Source organism: Parasteatoda tepidariorum, chromosome 4 (assembly GCF_982258835.1).
Source record: "Parasteatoda tepidariorum strain Cologne lab strain chromosome 4, Ptep-v5.0, whole genome shotgun sequence".
In the NCBI taxonomy this organism is placed as follows: Eukaryota; Metazoa; Arthropoda; class Arachnida; order Araneae; family Theridiidae; genus Parasteatoda; species Parasteatoda tepidariorum.
The window spans coordinates 117,060,141-117,079,690 of record NC_141758.1 but is presented as its reverse complement, the minus strand read 5'-3'; the positions used below and the strand labels follow the sequence as shown (position 1 = coordinate 117,079,690).

Here is a 19,550-nt window from a genome sequence, read left to right as displayed (position 1 = left end):
TTTCAAAGATAATTCGCTCCAGAAATGATGTTTTTCCTTTAATTTTTTGAAAGAACACCATAATTTTTATAGAACACGATAAAAACATTTTATATTTTAATCAAATATGGGAGTGGTGAGTGGGAATTTTGTTACAAATTCAGATATTCAGAACACTATGAAATTGGGGGGGGGGGGGGGGTAAATTCCACTTTAAAAATTTAATCGGCAACCTAAATCCATGACGTTTCATGATTTTTTTTTAAAAAAATTAGTTAAAACCATGACAAATTTTGCTCAATACCAAAATTCATGACTTTCCAGGTACGTGGATACCCTGTATTTAAAAGATTCCTTATTTATATCAGATAAAAATATTACAGATGTAATTATGCTTTTATAGAAACTAATAAAAAAATAGCATCAGCAGAAATGCAGAAGGGAATTATCAAAGCAAAAAAATATATATATACATTTAAGAATATTACAATAATATAACAAATAAATATACCAAAACAAAAGTTTTGTCTCAGAAATTTTCTAACAAATAAATAAATAGCAATATTTATATAATTGATATGTTTCATAGAATCATTCTAAAATAAAGAATATAATAAGAAACACCTGTGTGGTGACCTGGTGAGAAAGAATAGTTTCAATGTAGCTCATACATGTCGTTAAAGGCGACTAAAGCGTCCGGGGGTATGAAAATTTACCCCGACCTGCCCCAATTTAGGGCATACGGGTAAATGTTTATGTAAATCCAAAAAGATATACAAATCATAAAATACACAAGATACGTAAAAAAATGGCAACAGCCCATGAACATGGTGGGCGAGTAAGATAAATATTAAGCTATAGAACAAAAGAGAAATTTAAAACCTGGGAAAAGCCCCAAAACAAGTAAAATTCTAAAAGTAATTTAACATCAAATGCTAAAATGAGCAATTTTAAAATCTATAAGAAATTAAAACTTGGGTGAAATAGTAAAACTTTAAATTGAAGAATCATATAAAACTCAACAAATAAAAAACTAACATCGTAGTGTAGACAGATAAGATGATAAAAGCAGGTGTAAAGTTTTAAAAGTCGATAGTTAAAATCAATAAGTAAAAAGTTAAAATTGTTGGCACGATGGAGGGACAGTCTAAGTTCAGAAGTAATATTTCAAGTATTATAGTTTCGTAAAGTCTAAAATGTTCTTTAGGGTCACTTTGATGATGTATTTGATTATTCCTGCAGGCCTGATTAGAATAGAGTTGATGTTCAGTATTATTATTTTGAAAGTCAGTGCCACGGCGAGTCTGGATTTTCAGGCAATCAAGTAATAGATGTTTAATATCCTGGAATTCACCACATAAGTTACAGTTGGGGGATTTCCCGAAAAGGCGGTATTGATGATTACCAAACACGCCATGGCCTGTAAGAAATTGATTTCGGTAAAAATCTGCCTGCAGTCTGGTGACCCTTGGATCTTTAAAAAATGTAAAAGTTTGATGTCCCTTAGTATTGTTTGTCCATTCGCTTTTTCACCGTGTCATGACACGTTCATTTATTATCGACTTGACCTGTACTTGGGTAACTTGGGCAGTGAAATCCGCTTGGTCGAGACTGATGGCTTCCTTGGCTGCCCGATCCGCCTCCCCACATGAGCTCTAGTCCAATTAAGAGTAATACCTTTATGCCATAGTTTTTTTAATTACAATTACTGTCGAGTTTTTGCGAGTAGGGTCAGCTAGGGTATCAGCGTCCGGGGGTATAGCCGGACACACTGCCCCTGGGGATTATATCAGGGAACTGGTCCTCTATGTTAGAGGTTGGGCGTGGGGCCAACTACCCCACCCTGTAAAAGACCTCCAGTTCAGAAACCTCAACAATGTGCATATACCGGGCTCTGTTTTACCCAGACGACTCTGCATGGGAAGGGATAACCTTGCAATAAGCTAGACCATGACTATAAGCTAAATATCCTTGCAATTCAGGAAATCAGATGGTTGGGAAAAGGCAATTTTGATAAAAAGGGAATGCAGAGAATATTACAGCTGCCATGACAAATCACACCATTTTGGTGTTGGTTTCATTGTGAACAAAAGACTGAGTAGGGCAGTCATTGACTTTCAGGTTATAAGCATGAGACTCTGTAAAATAAGACTGAAAGGAAGACATTACAACATAACCCAGATTTGTGCTCATGCACTGACTGAAGAGAAAGACTATGCGGAAAGGGACTTATTTTACCACCTGTTGATGAAGAGCTATAATTCCTGCCCTGCACACACAGGACATGAAGATGGTAATTGGGGACTTCAATGCGAAGATCGGCAGGGAAGGATTTGTTAGATCCCATGCTGGTGATGAAAGTCTTCACTTCGATACTAACGGAAACGGACAGAGAAGTTTTGACTTTGCTGTGTCGGAAAATCTGTTCATCACAAGCAAGGCATTCCCACATAAAGATATACACAAGCATACTTGGCTGGCTCCTGATGGGTTAACTCTTAACCAGATGGATCATATACTTGTGGACACGAGACACCGTAGCAATGTGATGGACGTGAGGAGCGAATGTCGACACGACAATGTCCTTGTGATATCCAAAGTCAGACTCCTATTATGCAAGAATTTCTATCACAGGAGAGAAATCAGAGACTTCAAACCTGACATTTCTAAATTAAATGATCAAAACACTCTTAAAGAATATAAAATTAAATTCTCCAATTGGATTCGTGAACAAAAAGGGAAACCAGGCTTCACTTTTGACTGGTACGCAATAAAGGATAACATTTTGACATCTGCACGTGAAGCTATCCCAGATCTGGAAAGACGAACCCGAAATGAGTGGTTTGACAATGATTGCAGAAAGGCCACAGAAGACAAGAACAAAGCCTATAGATTAATGCTACAGAAGCATCATACTCACCAGAATTTCATGCACCAGATAAAAGAAAAATTTGGTTCACAATAAACACGCTTAAATAAAATAATTAAAAAATATATATAAAAAGAATAATTTAAAGGTAAATAATAAAATATTAAAAAAAAAAGTTGTGACAATCTGTTGGGAAAAAGAATATAAGAGTAATTCAAGTAAAGTGTGTTACAACTAAAGTTTCAGTAATCTGCAATAACATAATTTTTATAGTAATAAAAAAATCACTTGATTGACATCTTTTAAATAAAAAAAGTACAGTACACTCTCGATTATCTGGCTTGCGGATATCCGTGCTCATTCTGGAGTCACACGAAAAATATAAAGAGAAACATTTTAAAGATTAAAAAAATTTTTATTCATGAAGTTACAACACTACCAAATTTTTGGAAGCAATATTCGTTAGTGGATTGAAGTATATCGAATATCAGCAGCATGGTCAAAGGTAAAATCGTCTACTTTATCACGATCTTCGAGAAGGATAATATCGCTTGATGAGCAATCTTCTTCAGATGTTCAAGAAAAATATGATAACAGTATTCTCGAACAAGCAAAAGAAATCTGAGGTTTCTAAATTCTTGACGAAGAAAATTTTGAAGGTTGGTTTCAAAGAGATGCATGTGAGCCTGACTTCCAGTATTTGACTGATGAAGACATCGTTATGTTGTTAAATCAAATAGTGATGATAGTAACTGATGCAGAAGATGTAGTAAATGAGGGAAATACAATTTCTATTTCTGATGCTCTGTGGAAATTTTATTAGATTATATGGGAGGATTTGATTACGGTGACATTACTGCGGTTCGTAAAACATATGACGAAGACGCATTACACAATTTTTTAAAAGGAAAATTCCCAGTTTGATGTTATGCATGCAAATGTCAGTAATTTTTATATTTTTTGTACTGATATTGATTTTTTCTCTAATTAAAGGAGTTTTCGGATTCTCCGTGCTCCCTGTCCCGGTGATTAACCCGGATAATCGGGAGTGCACTGTATTTGAGTTGAAAATAATATGTTTGATTAAAAAGTTTGAGATAACAACCTATACACATTGAAGGAGTGTCATTGAGTTGAATGACAAAGGAGCAGGAATCAGCTGTGTTCAAATGCTAAAATGGCAGTGATTCAAAACCTTATCTATTTGGGTATTAAGTAGACGTGTACTATCAAATATTTCATCAAACATGTAAAATGAGTGGTGCTTTCAGACCCTATGGACCGACGGGAAGCCGAAATAGATTGTGATTGGATGAATTGTGAAGACTTTGAATAGAACAATGTGAAAAGCATGCTTTTGCATAACGCGCGAAAGTCGACATGGTAAAGAAGAAGAAAAGTTCATTTTCGGGATATTAAGCACTTTTTAAAAACACCCAATGAAAAAGCACCTTCAAGGGATTTTAAAAAACGAAAATAAGCACCTTTAAGCCCTTTTTAAAAACGCTACGCACCATGTAATAATAATGAAAATCGAAGTGAAGGTTTGTTTAATATTTTTCTGAAACTTGACATGAAACAAAAAGAAACCAATAATTTGCAATGATGACAAACTTTGTAATCTATTAGTATAATAAAAGCAGAACAATGAATAAAAAAAACACACACTTGGTCATTATCAGAACTTAAGCTTTCATAACTATTTATAATAGGAACAAATAAGAATCAATAGTTACTGGTTATTTACTGCCCTTGTAAGTAAATAGTTAAGACTAAACATACCTTTTCTCCATAGTCTGGGTCTAATGACATCATTTCTTTAAAAGTTTGCAGCACTTTAATGCAAAGTTTTTCCTCTTTTTTCTCCAACAATCTTTCAGTTTGACATATAAGTCTAAACAGAAAATAAATAAACTATGTGAGAACTAATAAAATGTCGAATAACTGATAATGTATTCATAAAAAATTTCAAATTAGGAGTAAGCATTTATTGAAGGAAAATGATAAAACAATAGCATTTGGTATAAAAATTCAATAAATCAATTAAAAGTGGTATCTTTACCATTTGCACTAACCAAATGTTTTTGAAAAACATATTTCTTTAAAATTTTTTGGGAAATTTAGTACATTATACAGAGTAATTGAAATATGGAGGCATATTAAATTGAAGAAAGATTTATTTAAGAGATACAATAAATTTCCTGCCCTTAACTTAAAGCAATTTATTTTTTAACATAGACTTGCTATAAGTATGTTATAAATTTTATTACTCTATAACTTAAATTCTATGATTCTTGCAAAAATATTTTTCCTAATATGTTACTCTTGTATTCAAGAAAAGTAGGGTAATCTTTCTGCTGGTAGTAAATAGAAATAATGAATATTATGTAAAAAAAGAATTTTGAAAGGCAAGCGCCAGTCTTTTAAAAATATTTAGTCTAGTGTTTGCTTATTTTAGTACTATAACCAAGCATCTAAATTTATTATATTGATATTTGTTAATAGCACAGAAACTGTTATTTTTTAAAACTCTTTCTGATTTTTGCGTTGCTAATGATTTATTTTATGTTATTCTCATGTTTGTGAATAAATAAATTTAATAAATTTTTCACAGGAGTAAAAATTCTGTAGTGAACCTATCATAAAAATAAGCTATCCTCTAATGTAATGTAGAATAACATAAAATAAATCATTAGCATGTCCCAATGCTAATGATTTATTTTATGTTATTCTCATGTTTGGGAATAAATTTAATAAATTTTTCACAGGAGTAAAAATTCTGTAGTGAACTTATCATAAAAATAAGCTATCTTCTAATGTAATGTAGAATAACATAAAATAAATCATTAGCATGTCCCAATGCTAATGATTTATTTTATGTTATTCTCATGTTTGTGAATAAATAAATTTAATAAATTTTTCACAGGAGTAAAAATTCTGTAGGGAACCTATCATAAAAATAAGCTATCCTCTAATGTAACAGTTCATACAAATAATAATATTTAAAAGAGAACTGTTTAAATAGTTCTTCAGACCGGAAAAAAAAAACTCCACATTGTTTGCGCGAAGGAAGCAAAATGAGAAAGGGCAATTAGTTATATATTAAGAAATTCTCTATCCAACTACAAATGACTAAATCATCTTGTTAAACATATAAAAAACTTTAATAAGACTAATTAATGTGAGAAAGAAAACTAAGATGCAAAAGTGGCATAAGACTCAATAAGTGATGTGTGTGCGTGAGCCATTTTATCATAAGATATTTTTTAAAGAATACTTTTTTTTTGTATTTAAATATATATATATATATATATATACAGTCGAACCCCGCTATAGTGAACCTGGGATATAGTGAACACTCGGATGTAGTGAACTTTTTTAGCGGTCCCGTCCGTATTCCTATTTAAATAATGTTATTTTTAACGCTTATAGTGAACAGCTTAGAACTTGGAAACTCGGTTATAGTGGACTCACATTTCATTTCCTTAAATATCTTTTTCAGTCCTCCATCTTTAAACTTGTAGGTGTTGGGATTGAAAATGAATGCATTCCTATAAAATGTGTCATATTACTCTCCTTTATGCTTATCACTTCTAACTATACTGTAATGAATGTCAAACAGATCATTTATCTTATACTCCTCCCTCCCTGCCAAGCCTCGCTTTATCTCTTTTCCCCAAGCTTGCTCTACAACTAGTTAACTTGGCCACCTGCTGAATTTTTGGAATTTTCTTATCCGTTCAAACCATATTCTTTACAAATCACCCCTTAACAATCAAGAAGGGCAACAATTTAACTCATTCTACAGCTGCTCTCTTCATATTCTTACATTATCTATTTCAGACAAGATTTTTATTTCAAAAGCAGTGAAAATAGCAAATTCTCTAAAGAGAAAAGAGTTTTCGATAGAGGACAAAGTTAAAATTGTAAAGCGTATTGATGATGGAACCAATCAATTGACACTGTGTAAGGAATTTTCCTAGTCAAAATCTACAGTTTCAAACATTTGGAAAAATCGAAGTACAATTCTTGCGGCATACGACAAAAACATGGTTTCATCGAAAAAACTGCGTGGAGCTGAAAGAGAAAACGTAGAAGATGCTTTGTTAAGATGGTTCAAAATGTTAAAATCTTGCATTCTTTGCACATTGTAGATAAGAAAATTGATGAACTCAATTTAAAATCAAATTGTGTTCAATCAAAAATCACAAATTTTTTTCATAAAAAATGAAAATAAAACTAATATTTAGCGACGTAATTACTTTTTCCATCAATTTTTGCTTAATTATCTGTTAATTACTTAATAATTTTTTAAATAACTTATGCAAAATTGCAAAGCCAATTTTCAATCATTCAACTGTCTTATGCAAAAAATATTCTTCAAAAAATTTGGATATAGTGAACCATCGGTTATAGTGGACACATTACTGAGTCCGCAGACGGTTCACTATAGCGGGGTTCGACTTATATATATATATATATATACATTACCAAGTACTGAAATGTAATTTATATTATTTTGAAATGAAAAAAGTATATTACAATGAATTATACATAAACAATAATGCTATAAAGAAAATTAATATTACTGAAAACAAAGATGTATTGATGCAATTAGATAAGGTATGAAGAAAATTATACTTTTTTTAAAGAACTCAAAATTTATGGCACCACATATAAAGGTCTAAATCTACTACCTTTGCAAGTAGATTTTAGGCTTTTAATTGCTTTTTCGTATTAATTTGCATTAATAACTAAACCTTTAAAAGTCTAACGAAAAAGAAAGCACAAAGAACGATATTTTTAAAAAAAAGATAAACTAACTTTCGAAGAATTTACTGTACATTTTTTGTTTTCAAACTTAGTGAATAATTCCAAAATTGAACCATTTTATTATAAAATGCTTAACAAAGTCATAATTTATCCTTTCGAGTAGCCATAATTATACAAATTAATACAATATACTAATGACCAAGCCTAGTTGTTATAATTTAAAACCATGAATTTTAAAAGGAAGCAAATATATTGTAATATATATTCTTTTAATAAGAAAATATATATTCTTTTAATTGGCGTTACTTCTTGTTTCTTTCTTACAGTAAAAATTTTCAGAACATTTTTCTTTAAACTCAAAATATTGTTTTCAATTAAAAAATAAGGAGAAAATAACAAGTATTCTCGAATATTTATATTCAAGCAATATAAATAGAAAACAAGACATTAAAAAGTGTAATACATATCAGTTATATTTAATTTTAAGTTAAAAACATATTTAAATGAATTATTACATATTTTAACACTTGCAAATATATTTTGATAACCGATACAGTGATTAAGAAATACTTTCACTAAGAAACTTTTAATTAAAAAAAAACTATTAAATTTCATTAATGAATTGATAAGCATAATTGATAAATGATTGAATTCCACCTCGGTGAAAACCTGAGTTTATAATCTTTTATATAGGTTTCCTTTTATAAATATGAGTATAACTGTTTATAAACATTAATATTCAGTATAAAGATATTTCAGATAATAATTTATAAAATATTTATTTATTTTTTATTTTATTTCCAATGGCACATAACAATTGAACATCAAAAAGATAACAATAAATCTATAAATAAGAGCAAGCAATTCAGTAGCGTTCCCAGAGAGATTTCCGAGCGAGAGCAGGGCACCTAGACAGGTGAGACAAGTCTTATTACCTCGTGGAGGTCACACAATGTACAAAAGGAACCACGTTGATGTGACATAGATGTATTTTCAGGTAATCGTGGCCAGTTCTCAGACGAAACACGGCAACAGATTCCATCCTAGGCCACTGAGAATCTGTTTAAGCGATGATTTATTGGAATTACGATTTTTGAGTTCCTCGTGAAAAAGAGGCCCTGAAGATGTTCTTTATGAGACTTTTGATATTATAAAAAGGGAGTCTGAAATTAGTTCTGTGTAGGACAGAGGCTCACTTTTTCGCCAGGAGATTGTAATTAATCGTGCAATAAATTAAAATATTAATTGCACAGGTTAAGTGTGAAGAAAAATACTGAAAATACCCTCACATTTCATACATAGATGGTTTGTAAAAGTTCTAAATCCACCACATGAATCCACCATTTTCACATTTTTTCCCAGCTTCAGTTCCAGGAGGGAATAAAAGTTCAGGTTGATGCAGAACATCAACTAACACTAATAACTCTGATTGAACTAGTGGATGGAGTTGATCCTCCAAGAGGGACATGATATCCTGAAGATATCAAGCAAATACACAACATTAAAATCTGTGTTTAACAAAGTGAGTCCTTAAAATTTCAAAACCTTACAAGACAAATAATTAACATTCTTTTCTAAAAATGTTAATAATTTAAACAGAGATTTTTAATAAATTATCACCATAGTTGGCCAGACAGCCCAATGTGAGCCAATGCCTTCCTTTGAAGATTTCTCCATGACGACTTCCTGATTTTTAACAAATAAAAGAATATAAATCAATCTCAAAAAGGAAGGAAAATATTAAAGAACAGTTGATCATTTAAATAAAAAGAAATTACCTAATTAAAAAATATCTTCACTTTCTGATTAAAATAAAATGCCATTTTAACAGCAAAAAAATTACAACATAGGAATGAGAAATTTACGGAAATAATAACGTGTTTGATTTATCATGGTTCAAAAAACTAGTAAAATTGGTAAAAAAAATTCCAAGGTCTAAGAATGGATTCAATTTAACACATATCAAATATCCACAAATTGTTTAAAAAAATTTAGATTGATAGAAAATTTTTCCAAATGAACATTTACAAAAGGAAAGTATTAGCTACTCCATTTTCAATTACAGTAATACATGGATGAGTTTATATCCTTACAGATAATCCCCAGTTCAATTCTCGCCGTGATAGCTACATATGCTATACATTTTAATGTTTTTTTAATGATAATGAAGACTTATAAGCACAGTAGACAATCTGGTAGACTAGGGGTGCATAACCTGCGGCCCGCCAACCCTCAATGTGCGGCCGTGGCCGCAATCTGAACAAAACGAAAAAGAAAAAAAAATTATTTTTTTTTAAATAAAAAAAATTTTGGAAATTTCAAATTTGCGCATTAAGTTTTTGATGCACCCAATTTCACTCAATATAGTTTTCGATCGTTTTTTTTCGATGGTTACCTCTACAGATTTAGGCATAGTTTTTAAAATCTCATTATTTTTAACACATCATTATTACGATATACAGATTTCTAATTTAAGTTATTACTTTTGATGTTCTTCGTGTGCTCCAATTTCATCGTAAATCCAATGACTTTCCGGTAGTTATTGCAGCCAATTTTCACGTACTTTCTGAAATCGCGATTTTTAAAAGTTATGAAACGCTGTATTTGTGCAAACTCCATGAAAAATCTAATTGACTTTTGATCCTTTTTCGGCAGCTGGAGCTACGCATTTCCGCATGGTGTTTTAAATTTTTATATTTTAGCACGATATTATTATGAATCGCGATTAAATAATCGCTCATTTAGTTAACCATTTTTTGACGTGGTTTATTTGTGCCGATTTTATTGCAAATAAAATTATTTTTCACTCGTTATTTTGGCAATTATTGTTACACATTCCAACAAGGTTTTGAAAGTCCGATATTTCTTATACGCTATTTCGATACTTTAATCTCACATTTAAATACATAAAATTTTGCCACGTTTTATTTACACCAATTTCACCGTAAATATAAAGGGATTTTGATAATTTCCTTGGTAATTATTACGTTTTTTACCCGCGATTTAAAAAAATTCTGATATTTTTCATACTATAATTTGACAGCACGCGAGTTTTGAATAGCGCATTAAAATAATTACTTTTTACGTGTTGTATTTGTGTCGATTTTTACATAAATATAAGAGGTTTTTCGAACATTTTTTTTTCTTTCCAATTATTGCTACATTTTTACTTCTGATTTAGAATATCCTGATATTTTAGCACAATATTACAACTCTCAAAATTCGATAGTGTTTAAATTTTTTTTTTGAAACTTAAAAAGTAATTGCGTATTTTAACAAAATCGATCCCTTCCTGAAAAGAATAAAAAATAAAAAAAACATGTTGTGTACATTTATATTAAAGGCATTCCCTTTTGCTAAAAAATAATTCAAAACACGCGTATATTTCTTTAGTCCCATGAACAAATGCAAGTTTAACATCACACACCCAACCTATTTTTTTTTTGTTACATGATTTAAAAATCACATGTTGAGTTTCGTATTTACACGTTTTAATCCTTCTCATAATTTAAAATTCACACATCGTAATTCGTATTTATGCGATCTTTAAATTGCGCATCGCATTTCGTATTAACAATAACGAGATTCAAAAATTATCCATTGCGATTCATTTTCATGGGATTTAAAAACCATATATCGCGATTCTCACATTTAAAAAATCAAGCGCTGTGAGTAGTCTTTTCGCAATTTAAAATTGTACATCTCAATTCGTATTCACGCAATTTTAAAATCACACATTGCATTTTATATCTACGCAATTCAAAAAGCACACATAGCAATTAGTATTTTGGCAATTATAAAATAACACATTGTTATTTGTATTAACGTGATTTAAAAATATGGAAATGAAGAACACCATATAGGACATATTCCAAAAGTGATTAAGTTATTTGCCCTAATTTAATACTACCCACAACAACAGCTTCTGTCGAAAGACCGTTTTCCAGAATAAATTTGGCCTGCTCAAAATTACAGATCTTTAAACAAAATTATTAAATTTTCATTTAATGGCTCAAAAAAGCTATCACATGATAGAGTGAATAAAATTATCACAATATTTAAAAAATTTGCAAATTACAGAAGAAATTACGAACATTAAGAAATTTTTTAAACCATTTTCTATATACTTACACCATTTCATATCATTCATGATTATACGCTGGGAAATGATTTGTACATCATTAAATGTTAACTGTAAAAAATATAATCAAAATAAGTTTCGTAAAGTAGTGTAAATGTTACTAATTGTTTATGCATATGTGTATTAATTGTTAATAGTAAGTGTCATGTTAAAAAAATATTCGCCATAAAAAATTGTAAACAAGTATCTTAATAGTTTTTTATTATTAAGGAAAATAGTTTATTCAAAATTAATATTTTCTTTCTTTTTTTCCCTCTCTCTGCCCCTGCGTCATATCATTAATTTAAAATAAATGTTTTAAAGTTTAAGTATATTCCCCTACTAAATGCTAAATCTTATTTTCCGCAGAAGGGATTTTGTGTCAACATTTATCATTTTTAACCCTATAAACTTTCTTTCAATCAAAGTATTTAACTTGCATTTATTTTAATAACTAGAATATTTTTTTTAAAATTTAATTCTATGAACAAATTTTTTAAAGTTAAAATTTTTGTTTAAATAGACTTTTGTATTGTGTAATATGATTTTAAAAAAACATGAATTTTCCCAAAGTTTTTAAATTATTTCAATTCATCTAAATTTTTTTCTGATTAACTGATTCTGATTTTCGGATTCTGTTTTTTTCTTAAGTAATCAGTTTGGAAGTTTTAACTTTAAACATTCAAAAGTATTTAATTTTATACTAAGATATTACAAGGTTAACTTAGAAAAATAATTTAGTGGTTAGAACAATGTTTTTATAACAATTACTACTTAAAATTGCTGTGAATATGTCTGCCTAAATACTTTGGGTGTTCCCTTTGGCATGCGGCCCTTCATTGGTCAATCTGCTACGCATGTGGCCCTTCACTCAAAAAGGTTGGGCACCCTTATGGTAGACAAATGGAGACCCATCCCCATTAGGTTGATCATAAGAGGAATTTATCATAATTCACAAGTAGTAAGATATATAGACTTTTCGAATATTTGCCTAAAGAATTTCATTGCTTTAATATCCATCTAAATTAGAAGACTTTATTGAAAATTGATAAGGACTAATATTTCAAAAATAACAAAAATAAAGGAACATAAATACATCAAGATAAATAAAAGACTATTTCAGCATGCAACTGTACAAATCTATATGGGGATTTCAAGAGTAGAGAGTCTCATACATACAACTATAAAAACTTATTCGAAAACAATAGCAGGTGGACATAGCAAAATAGTTTTTAAGACATTAATCGAATTTCTATTCATTTGTACTCAAATAAAAATGAAAACAAACATTTCAAAATTAACAGAGCACTATCAGGTACAATGCTTTAACTTCAGTAATAAAACAGATTAAAATTAAACTAAAAATGCAAAAAGCATTCTGAAACTCACTTTGTAGAACCATTATAAGGAGGGTTTAAAGTACCTTCTGCATCTGAAAAAAAGCATCAATAAAATGAATGGCAATCAAATTGATTACTGACAAAGGCTCAAACTTTAAAGGTTATCAGATCAGGAAAGAATTTGATAAGTAGAGATACAAGGTTAGCAGAAAATAACTAGTTTGGACCCATTGTTTTTTATCTCGATAATTTCATCAAAAATATTTTCTTAATTTACCATAATTAAAGCTACATTATGTTCATTAAATTGCTATAGTAAAGAAATTTTTAGTTTAAACATCTTATTATCAGCAATTGCATATGTAAATACTATTTAAATGTTATGCGTGTATACTTCATGATTAAAAGTAGAAGGCAACATTAAGCTTTGGTCCAAACAATAGTAAGTGCTGATAGAAAAATTATTTTTATACTACTAAATGCAAAATTATGTTTAAGAGGACCACCTTAATAACTAATTTAAATTAAAGAAAAAGTGGGTTCAGACAAACCTAGAGTAAGCTATAAAGTTTCAAACACTGTTAATAAAGTATTAAAAGTATCAACATGAAAATTATGAGAAGATATTACGCAATGGTTTGCTTCCAATAATTTGTTTGCATTTTGAAATTTAAATATAAAAAGATTTCAGCGATTTAAACTTGATAACTTACTCTAGGTTAGTCTGAACTCACTTTTTCTTCACTTTAAATTAGTTATGGAGATGAAAGAGAACTTTCAATGAAAAGTTTCCTTAAGGATATGTCATACTCTAAAATCATTTTTCGAAACAAAATATAAATGCAGGAAAAATGTATATAACCAAAACAATAAGTTTAATGTTAGTGAAAAGAGAAAATCTGGCATTCCATGAAAACTAAATTAATTTTTGAATTAAAATTTAAAATGTTTCAAATAAGCGATGTGTAAATTTGTATTCATTAATGCAATGGTTTAAATTTCAGTTTTTAAAAACTTTTTACTAACTTCTATTTTACTTCATTTCTCAAAACATGCAGTGGTTAATCGTAGAAATAATTAAATAGAATTAGTTAGGCAAAGAAATTTATACCAATCATTTATTTTTTCACTACAGTATGTTTTAATACTTATACCACGTTCCTGTTTTTTCTTCTTTTTTTTTTAAGCTTCGCATTGCTTTAAAAATAATTATATTATCCATAAAAACTTTTTTTTAAAAAACAGATGGGACCAAAATTAATGTTAATGTACCATAAAACATTATAAAAAGAAGAAAATAATAATTTATAGAAAGTAAAAATAATGAGATGCAATCGTAATGCTTAATTATAAACGGAATCTTTTCCCTTCAATGAGAAAAAATACTTTTAAGAATACATTTTAAGTTAGAATTTAATTTGAGTCTATTTTAATAATCCTTTAAAGAAAACACTATCATATGATCATTTGTAATTTCAGAAAAATAATACCATGTGTGGACAGTTGTTTTATTTTTTACTCTGAGTTATGCACATATGTGTAGGTATTAACCTTGAACTGGTAGATGGCCTTATGATTTTAAAGAGTGCAGAGATCTTGGAATTTCGTTTGTCATTTTGATTGTCTATGTACCTGCATCTTCCTTATTAAATCTTTTTGTGAACCTCTGGTACTTGTTTTTCTTATATGTGGACCTGCAATGAAAAAATCAGGTAGATCCTATTTACTCATTAAGATATATTTGGAGCTGGCCACATGCAGCAATTCTTCCTTAAAGAAACCTCCCAATCATATAATCATTTGTTCTTTCCAGAAAAATAAAACAGTAACTTTACCAGCTTCATGAAGTCAAAATTCGCAACAGCCAATCACATCGTCTATATCAGTTAGAAATCCTTCATCTGAATTCTCCTCTTAAATACTGCCTCCAAGACTATTCAAATAGCTATGAAGATCTTGATACTAAAAAATAAAATTATAAATCTCAATGGGCAGAAAAAGAGAATTAATTGTTTAATTCAGTAATATGTTTGTACCCTTAGAGTTGTTTTCTAAAACTGATCTTTATGGAATCAAGCGCTTTTTCAATAGCTGGAACACTCAAATAACAATTGGAATTACATGGTTAAGGTAAGATTTTAATAACCAGTTTTACTATAACATGATAAAAAGTATGTTTTTAGTGGTAAAAAAAAAGAGGAAAACAATGAAAAACTGTCAAAAATTAGCAGCCTATAATTTATTTACATGTTTACTACTTATAGCTGATACAAGTAAATAATATCTATATTTTATAGTTAATACTTGGCAGTAATGAATAATATATGAATAAAAAAAAAACAATTAAGGACTAAGGATGTACTTAAACATGTTCATTAAAAATATTATTTTAAACATGTTTGTGACTAAAATTATTGTTTTCTTACTATGTTATCATAGACTCACTTTAATAAAAACTTCAAATAATAAGAGCAATTTTTTAATATTAACCAAGACTGCTTTTTTTCTTGTTTAGTACCTTATCCTGTAGCTTATTATAGAAAATTATTATAGCCAATTTGTAGGGAATAACCCATGTACCATATACAAGCAAACTAATCAATAGATGCATGATTACAAAACTAATTGTTTACAATTTTTTTTCACTGCTGACCCAGTTTTTTTTTTTCATAAATTTAGTTTTAATACTTTATGCACTTAATTTTTATGAATTAAAGCAAAATTTAGTTAAAACAATAGTTTTATAAAAAATTTTTTGACAGACCAGTGAAATGATATGAGTGTCATTTGACGTGTAAACTATATCATTTACTATAAAAAAAAATAACAGTAAGCTTCGTTACAATTGTTTCAAACGATTCACATTTTTTCGACTTTAATATGAAATCAAATTAATATTATAATTTGATTTCATATTAAAGTCGAATGAATTAATAAAAATCACTCGCATACCATAATTAAAAGAAATATGAAAAAAACAGTTCCTTATCCACATGCTGATTACAGAATACATAAAATATTAAACTCAACCTGCTCTTCATCAATCATTAAAAGTAAGAGCACTCATCCTAATTCGGAACTAAATTTATTAGAAAAGGTAATGTCGTAAATTTACTTCAGAGAGACTAAATAACTAGAATCTTGTATCAGAAAGAGATCAGATTTTTGTTTTGCTGAGTATGCTTGCAGCTGCTATGTCTGTGCGATTTAAAACAAGCTTTGAACTTTCAAATCTTTGTGTAGACGTAGTAGCAACAGGTGGCGCAAGTAGGCTGGTACTTTATTTACGTTGTACTAGAGCTGCACGATGTGCTATTGACAACGAACTGGGAAACATCCCTGAGGATGATGCGAAGACAAGCTATCACAATTTTGATCCTCTGCAGAGGGGATGGCACCCCCGCTTCGGTAGCCAGGCAACCAGCACGCAAAGTTGAGCAATCTGCGGTAGAACAGTTTAACGAGGACCAATACCGCACACCCTCGGTCCCTACGCAGACTGACCCAAGTGGTCACCCACCCGTACACTGACCGCAGTCAGTGATGCTTGACTTCGGTGATCTGCTGGGAACCGTGCCACTCACTAGCGCTATCTGTGCAAAGCTAAGCACAGATAAAGCTAGTGAAAAAAATTCGTCGTAAATATGCCGGGTTACTAATTTCGATTGATTTTTAAGCCTAAGATTTCAAAAAAAGCACCATTCAATATTATTATACTGTTATATAGATATTACATAGATATATAGAGATTACATAGTAAAACCACATTGTGTTCCCCCTAGTAAGCCAATAATTATTTCCTCTGGTAGAGTACACTAGTACCCGGTAATATAATGCGTGGTCCAATATAAATATTAAGGGTCAATATTAAGGTGAGATATCAGGCCATGTGTTAAAACAGAATACGAATTTCCTCATTTTAAAGCTATTTTACACACTATTATATCTATACATACATAGTGACCTATAGGGCCACATTGTGTACCCCCTAATAGGCCTATAATTTTTTACTGTAGTAGGATAGACCCGGTAATATATTACGTGGTCCAATAAAAATATGGGCCAGCTGATATATCGGGCTTTGTGTTAAGTTCAGACAGGCAGTTCAGATTGACAAGTCTAAATACATTAATTTTTTTCACTCTGTAGAATTGAAAGTTTTAACAGAGGATTCCTGCTTTCCTGACAAAATCATTCCTTTAATATTAGCATTGAATTCTGTTCAATATATATAAATATATACGATTCTTCTATTTTGTTTACCCACTTACAAATTGCAGAGCTAAATTTTTAATTTTAAATACATTAGCCATTTGTCAGGCTGATGATATTATATTAATGCATCGTTATTTTATTTGTACATATTTTATTTGTACATATTTTATATGTAATATTGGCTGCTGAAATTGTTAATAATTTTTTATTATTGTATTGTATTTTTTATTATTTCCATACTCACTGAAATGATTTCTTGAGTATTAGGAATTATCATTGTATATATAGCTTTTAATTTAAAAAATGTTTAACTTAGAATTTTGTTATTTTCATTTTTTATAATATTGTAATTGCTTTATTCATGTACAGTCCGCAAAAAAAAAAAAAGATATCACCCTGAATAACTTTTGTTCTAATGATCGGATTTTCACGATTTAAGTGTCAATCTTAATGGTTCCTGGGGGTGACCTCAAATATGCTAATTAATTAGTGCTAACTATTAATTAAGTTACGAAATCAGACACAAAAACGTACTTTCTCTGAATAAACATGAATTTTTTTTTACATATTTGGATTCTTAACCTTCAAAATATGGGGGTAGCCGCAATCTAGGAAATATGGTCCCCTTAGTTTGGTCAGGAGAGCGATCCAAAGTTCGTATCCCTTAATGTTCATTTCACTTTTTACGTTTTTAGTCATATTTTCAAAACTAATAAAGCAATTTAAAGAAAATTGCACCCACTCAAAAAACTCATTTACCCAAAGATAATTTCATGAAATAAATAATTTTTAATAATTATTAATTGTTTTTTATTATTTAATTAAATTGACGATGAAAAAATTTTGAATTATAAGGTATGAATTTTTTTTCTACCATATTAATCTACATATTTTTCAATTGAAAAATCTAAAGTTTCAACTGTTTTTATTTATTAGAAGCTGAGAAAAATTAAAATTACTTATTTTTAAAAAAATAATTTGGCGACAATAAAGAAATGATTAAATAGGGCGATTAATATTAAAATGTGATAAGCTTGCGAGGAACTTGACTTCGCGCGCGTAGTGTAGAATTTCATTCATATTTTTTTCGCTAATAATCGTTTGCTAATATTTTTATTTTTATTTCTTTCTAACTATAAAATAAAATGTTTCCTTTTTAGTCGCTTAATAATTTATTTGCAATTTAGTAAAGAAATTTGAATAAAACATTTTGAATAAAAAACACTTTATTCAAGGAATGTCTAGTTTTATAAAATAGGATATGATATGATCTTCTGATATAATATGATTATACACCAGATTGTGCTTATTTAATGTGATTATTTTTGATTTTTTGATTTTGTTTTTCAGTAACTGATACAATTTCAATAATATACATACGTATGCATAGATTTGGAATAATATATTTATCAATTTCTTGAATATATATTTATAAATATTAATAAAATACGTAGTCAACATTTTTAAGCACCTCTCACAACATCGCAAATTTCTCAACATCTTATAGGGTAAATTAACGAATGAAGGAACACTTAAGCTTAGCTTGCCTTTAAGAAAAAATCATAAAAATTTCAGAACTTGTAATTTTAGCTAAATGATGATGTCGACATATTTGTTATTAAATACAAATTATGCAAAAAAAATTTAGATAACTTACATAATATTGTTTTAAGCTTTTGGTGGTTTAAATAATAAGTAGTAAGATAAACAAGTGAAGGAACAGTTCTTACCAGTGAATAAACATTAAATTTTCCAGTGAATGAACACTTAATTTAGAGAATGTTTGATGCTCGTTAGGAATCCATAGGCCACACAAATGTGCAAAAACAAATTTTTTTTCGAATTACAACATATAATCACAGTTAACGTGGAAAATGCTACTTTTTTTCAGTCATGGAATGGAAAGTAAAATATGTTTGAATACATAATTTAAAAAAAAAATATTTTTAATTTTTTTTCCTCACAGTTTAATAGTCCGTTCTAAATTATGAATGTTTATCATTGCGTAATCCGATGATGTTTTTATTATTATTATAATAAGATCACTTTTTTGTTTACTCTTTTCCCCATATTTTTTTAAGCTATTTTTTAATCTTAAAAAGTATTTTTTTCTCTTCGTCATATTTTCTGCTTTAACTTTTTTTTCAACTCTTTCAATCTCTTTAAATTTTCGTTTTTTTTTCTGAAGTTAATGCAAAAAAGTAATTTTTTTCTTTTGATTTAACCTTCCTCTTCTTTCCAAATTTTTGGCCAA

General features: G+C 29.2%; 1 protein-coding gene across 14 annotated transcripts; it reads right to left on the bottom strand.

Moving 5' to 3' along the window:
• Positions 1-333: 333 nt before the first annotated feature.
• On the bottom strand, positions 334-16,783 carry LOC147812628 (inositol 1,4,5-trisphosphate-gated calcium channel ITPR1-like). Of its 14 annotated transcripts, XM_087162507.1 has the most exons (7): positions 14,917-16,780; positions 14,572-14,775; positions 13,131-13,173; positions 11,753-11,813; positions 9,242-9,307; positions 8,911-9,095; positions 334-4,742 (listed from the first exon to the last, which is right to left on the bottom strand). In XM_087162507.1, the coding sequence occupies exons 5-6, from the start codon at positions 9,296-9,298 to the stop codon at positions 8,940-8,942; spliced, it is 213 nt and encodes a 70-aa protein (XP_087018633.1). In that variant the 5' UTR covers positions 9,299-9,307; positions 11,753-11,813; positions 13,131-13,173; positions 14,572-14,775; positions 14,917-16,780; the 3' UTR covers positions 334-4,742; positions 8,911-8,939. The 14 variants fall into 14 exon arrangements, 6 of the variants coding, with proteins under 6 accessions (XP_087018633.1, XP_087018631.1, XP_087018635.1 ...); XR_015433496.1 differs by lacking the exon at positions 8,911-9,095 and having other exon boundaries at positions 14,917-16,774; XR_015433499.1 differs by lacking the exon at positions 334-4,742 and having other exon boundaries at positions 7,325-9,095; positions 14,633-14,775; positions 14,917-16,776.
• Positions 16,784-19,550: the final 2,767 nt, after the last annotated feature.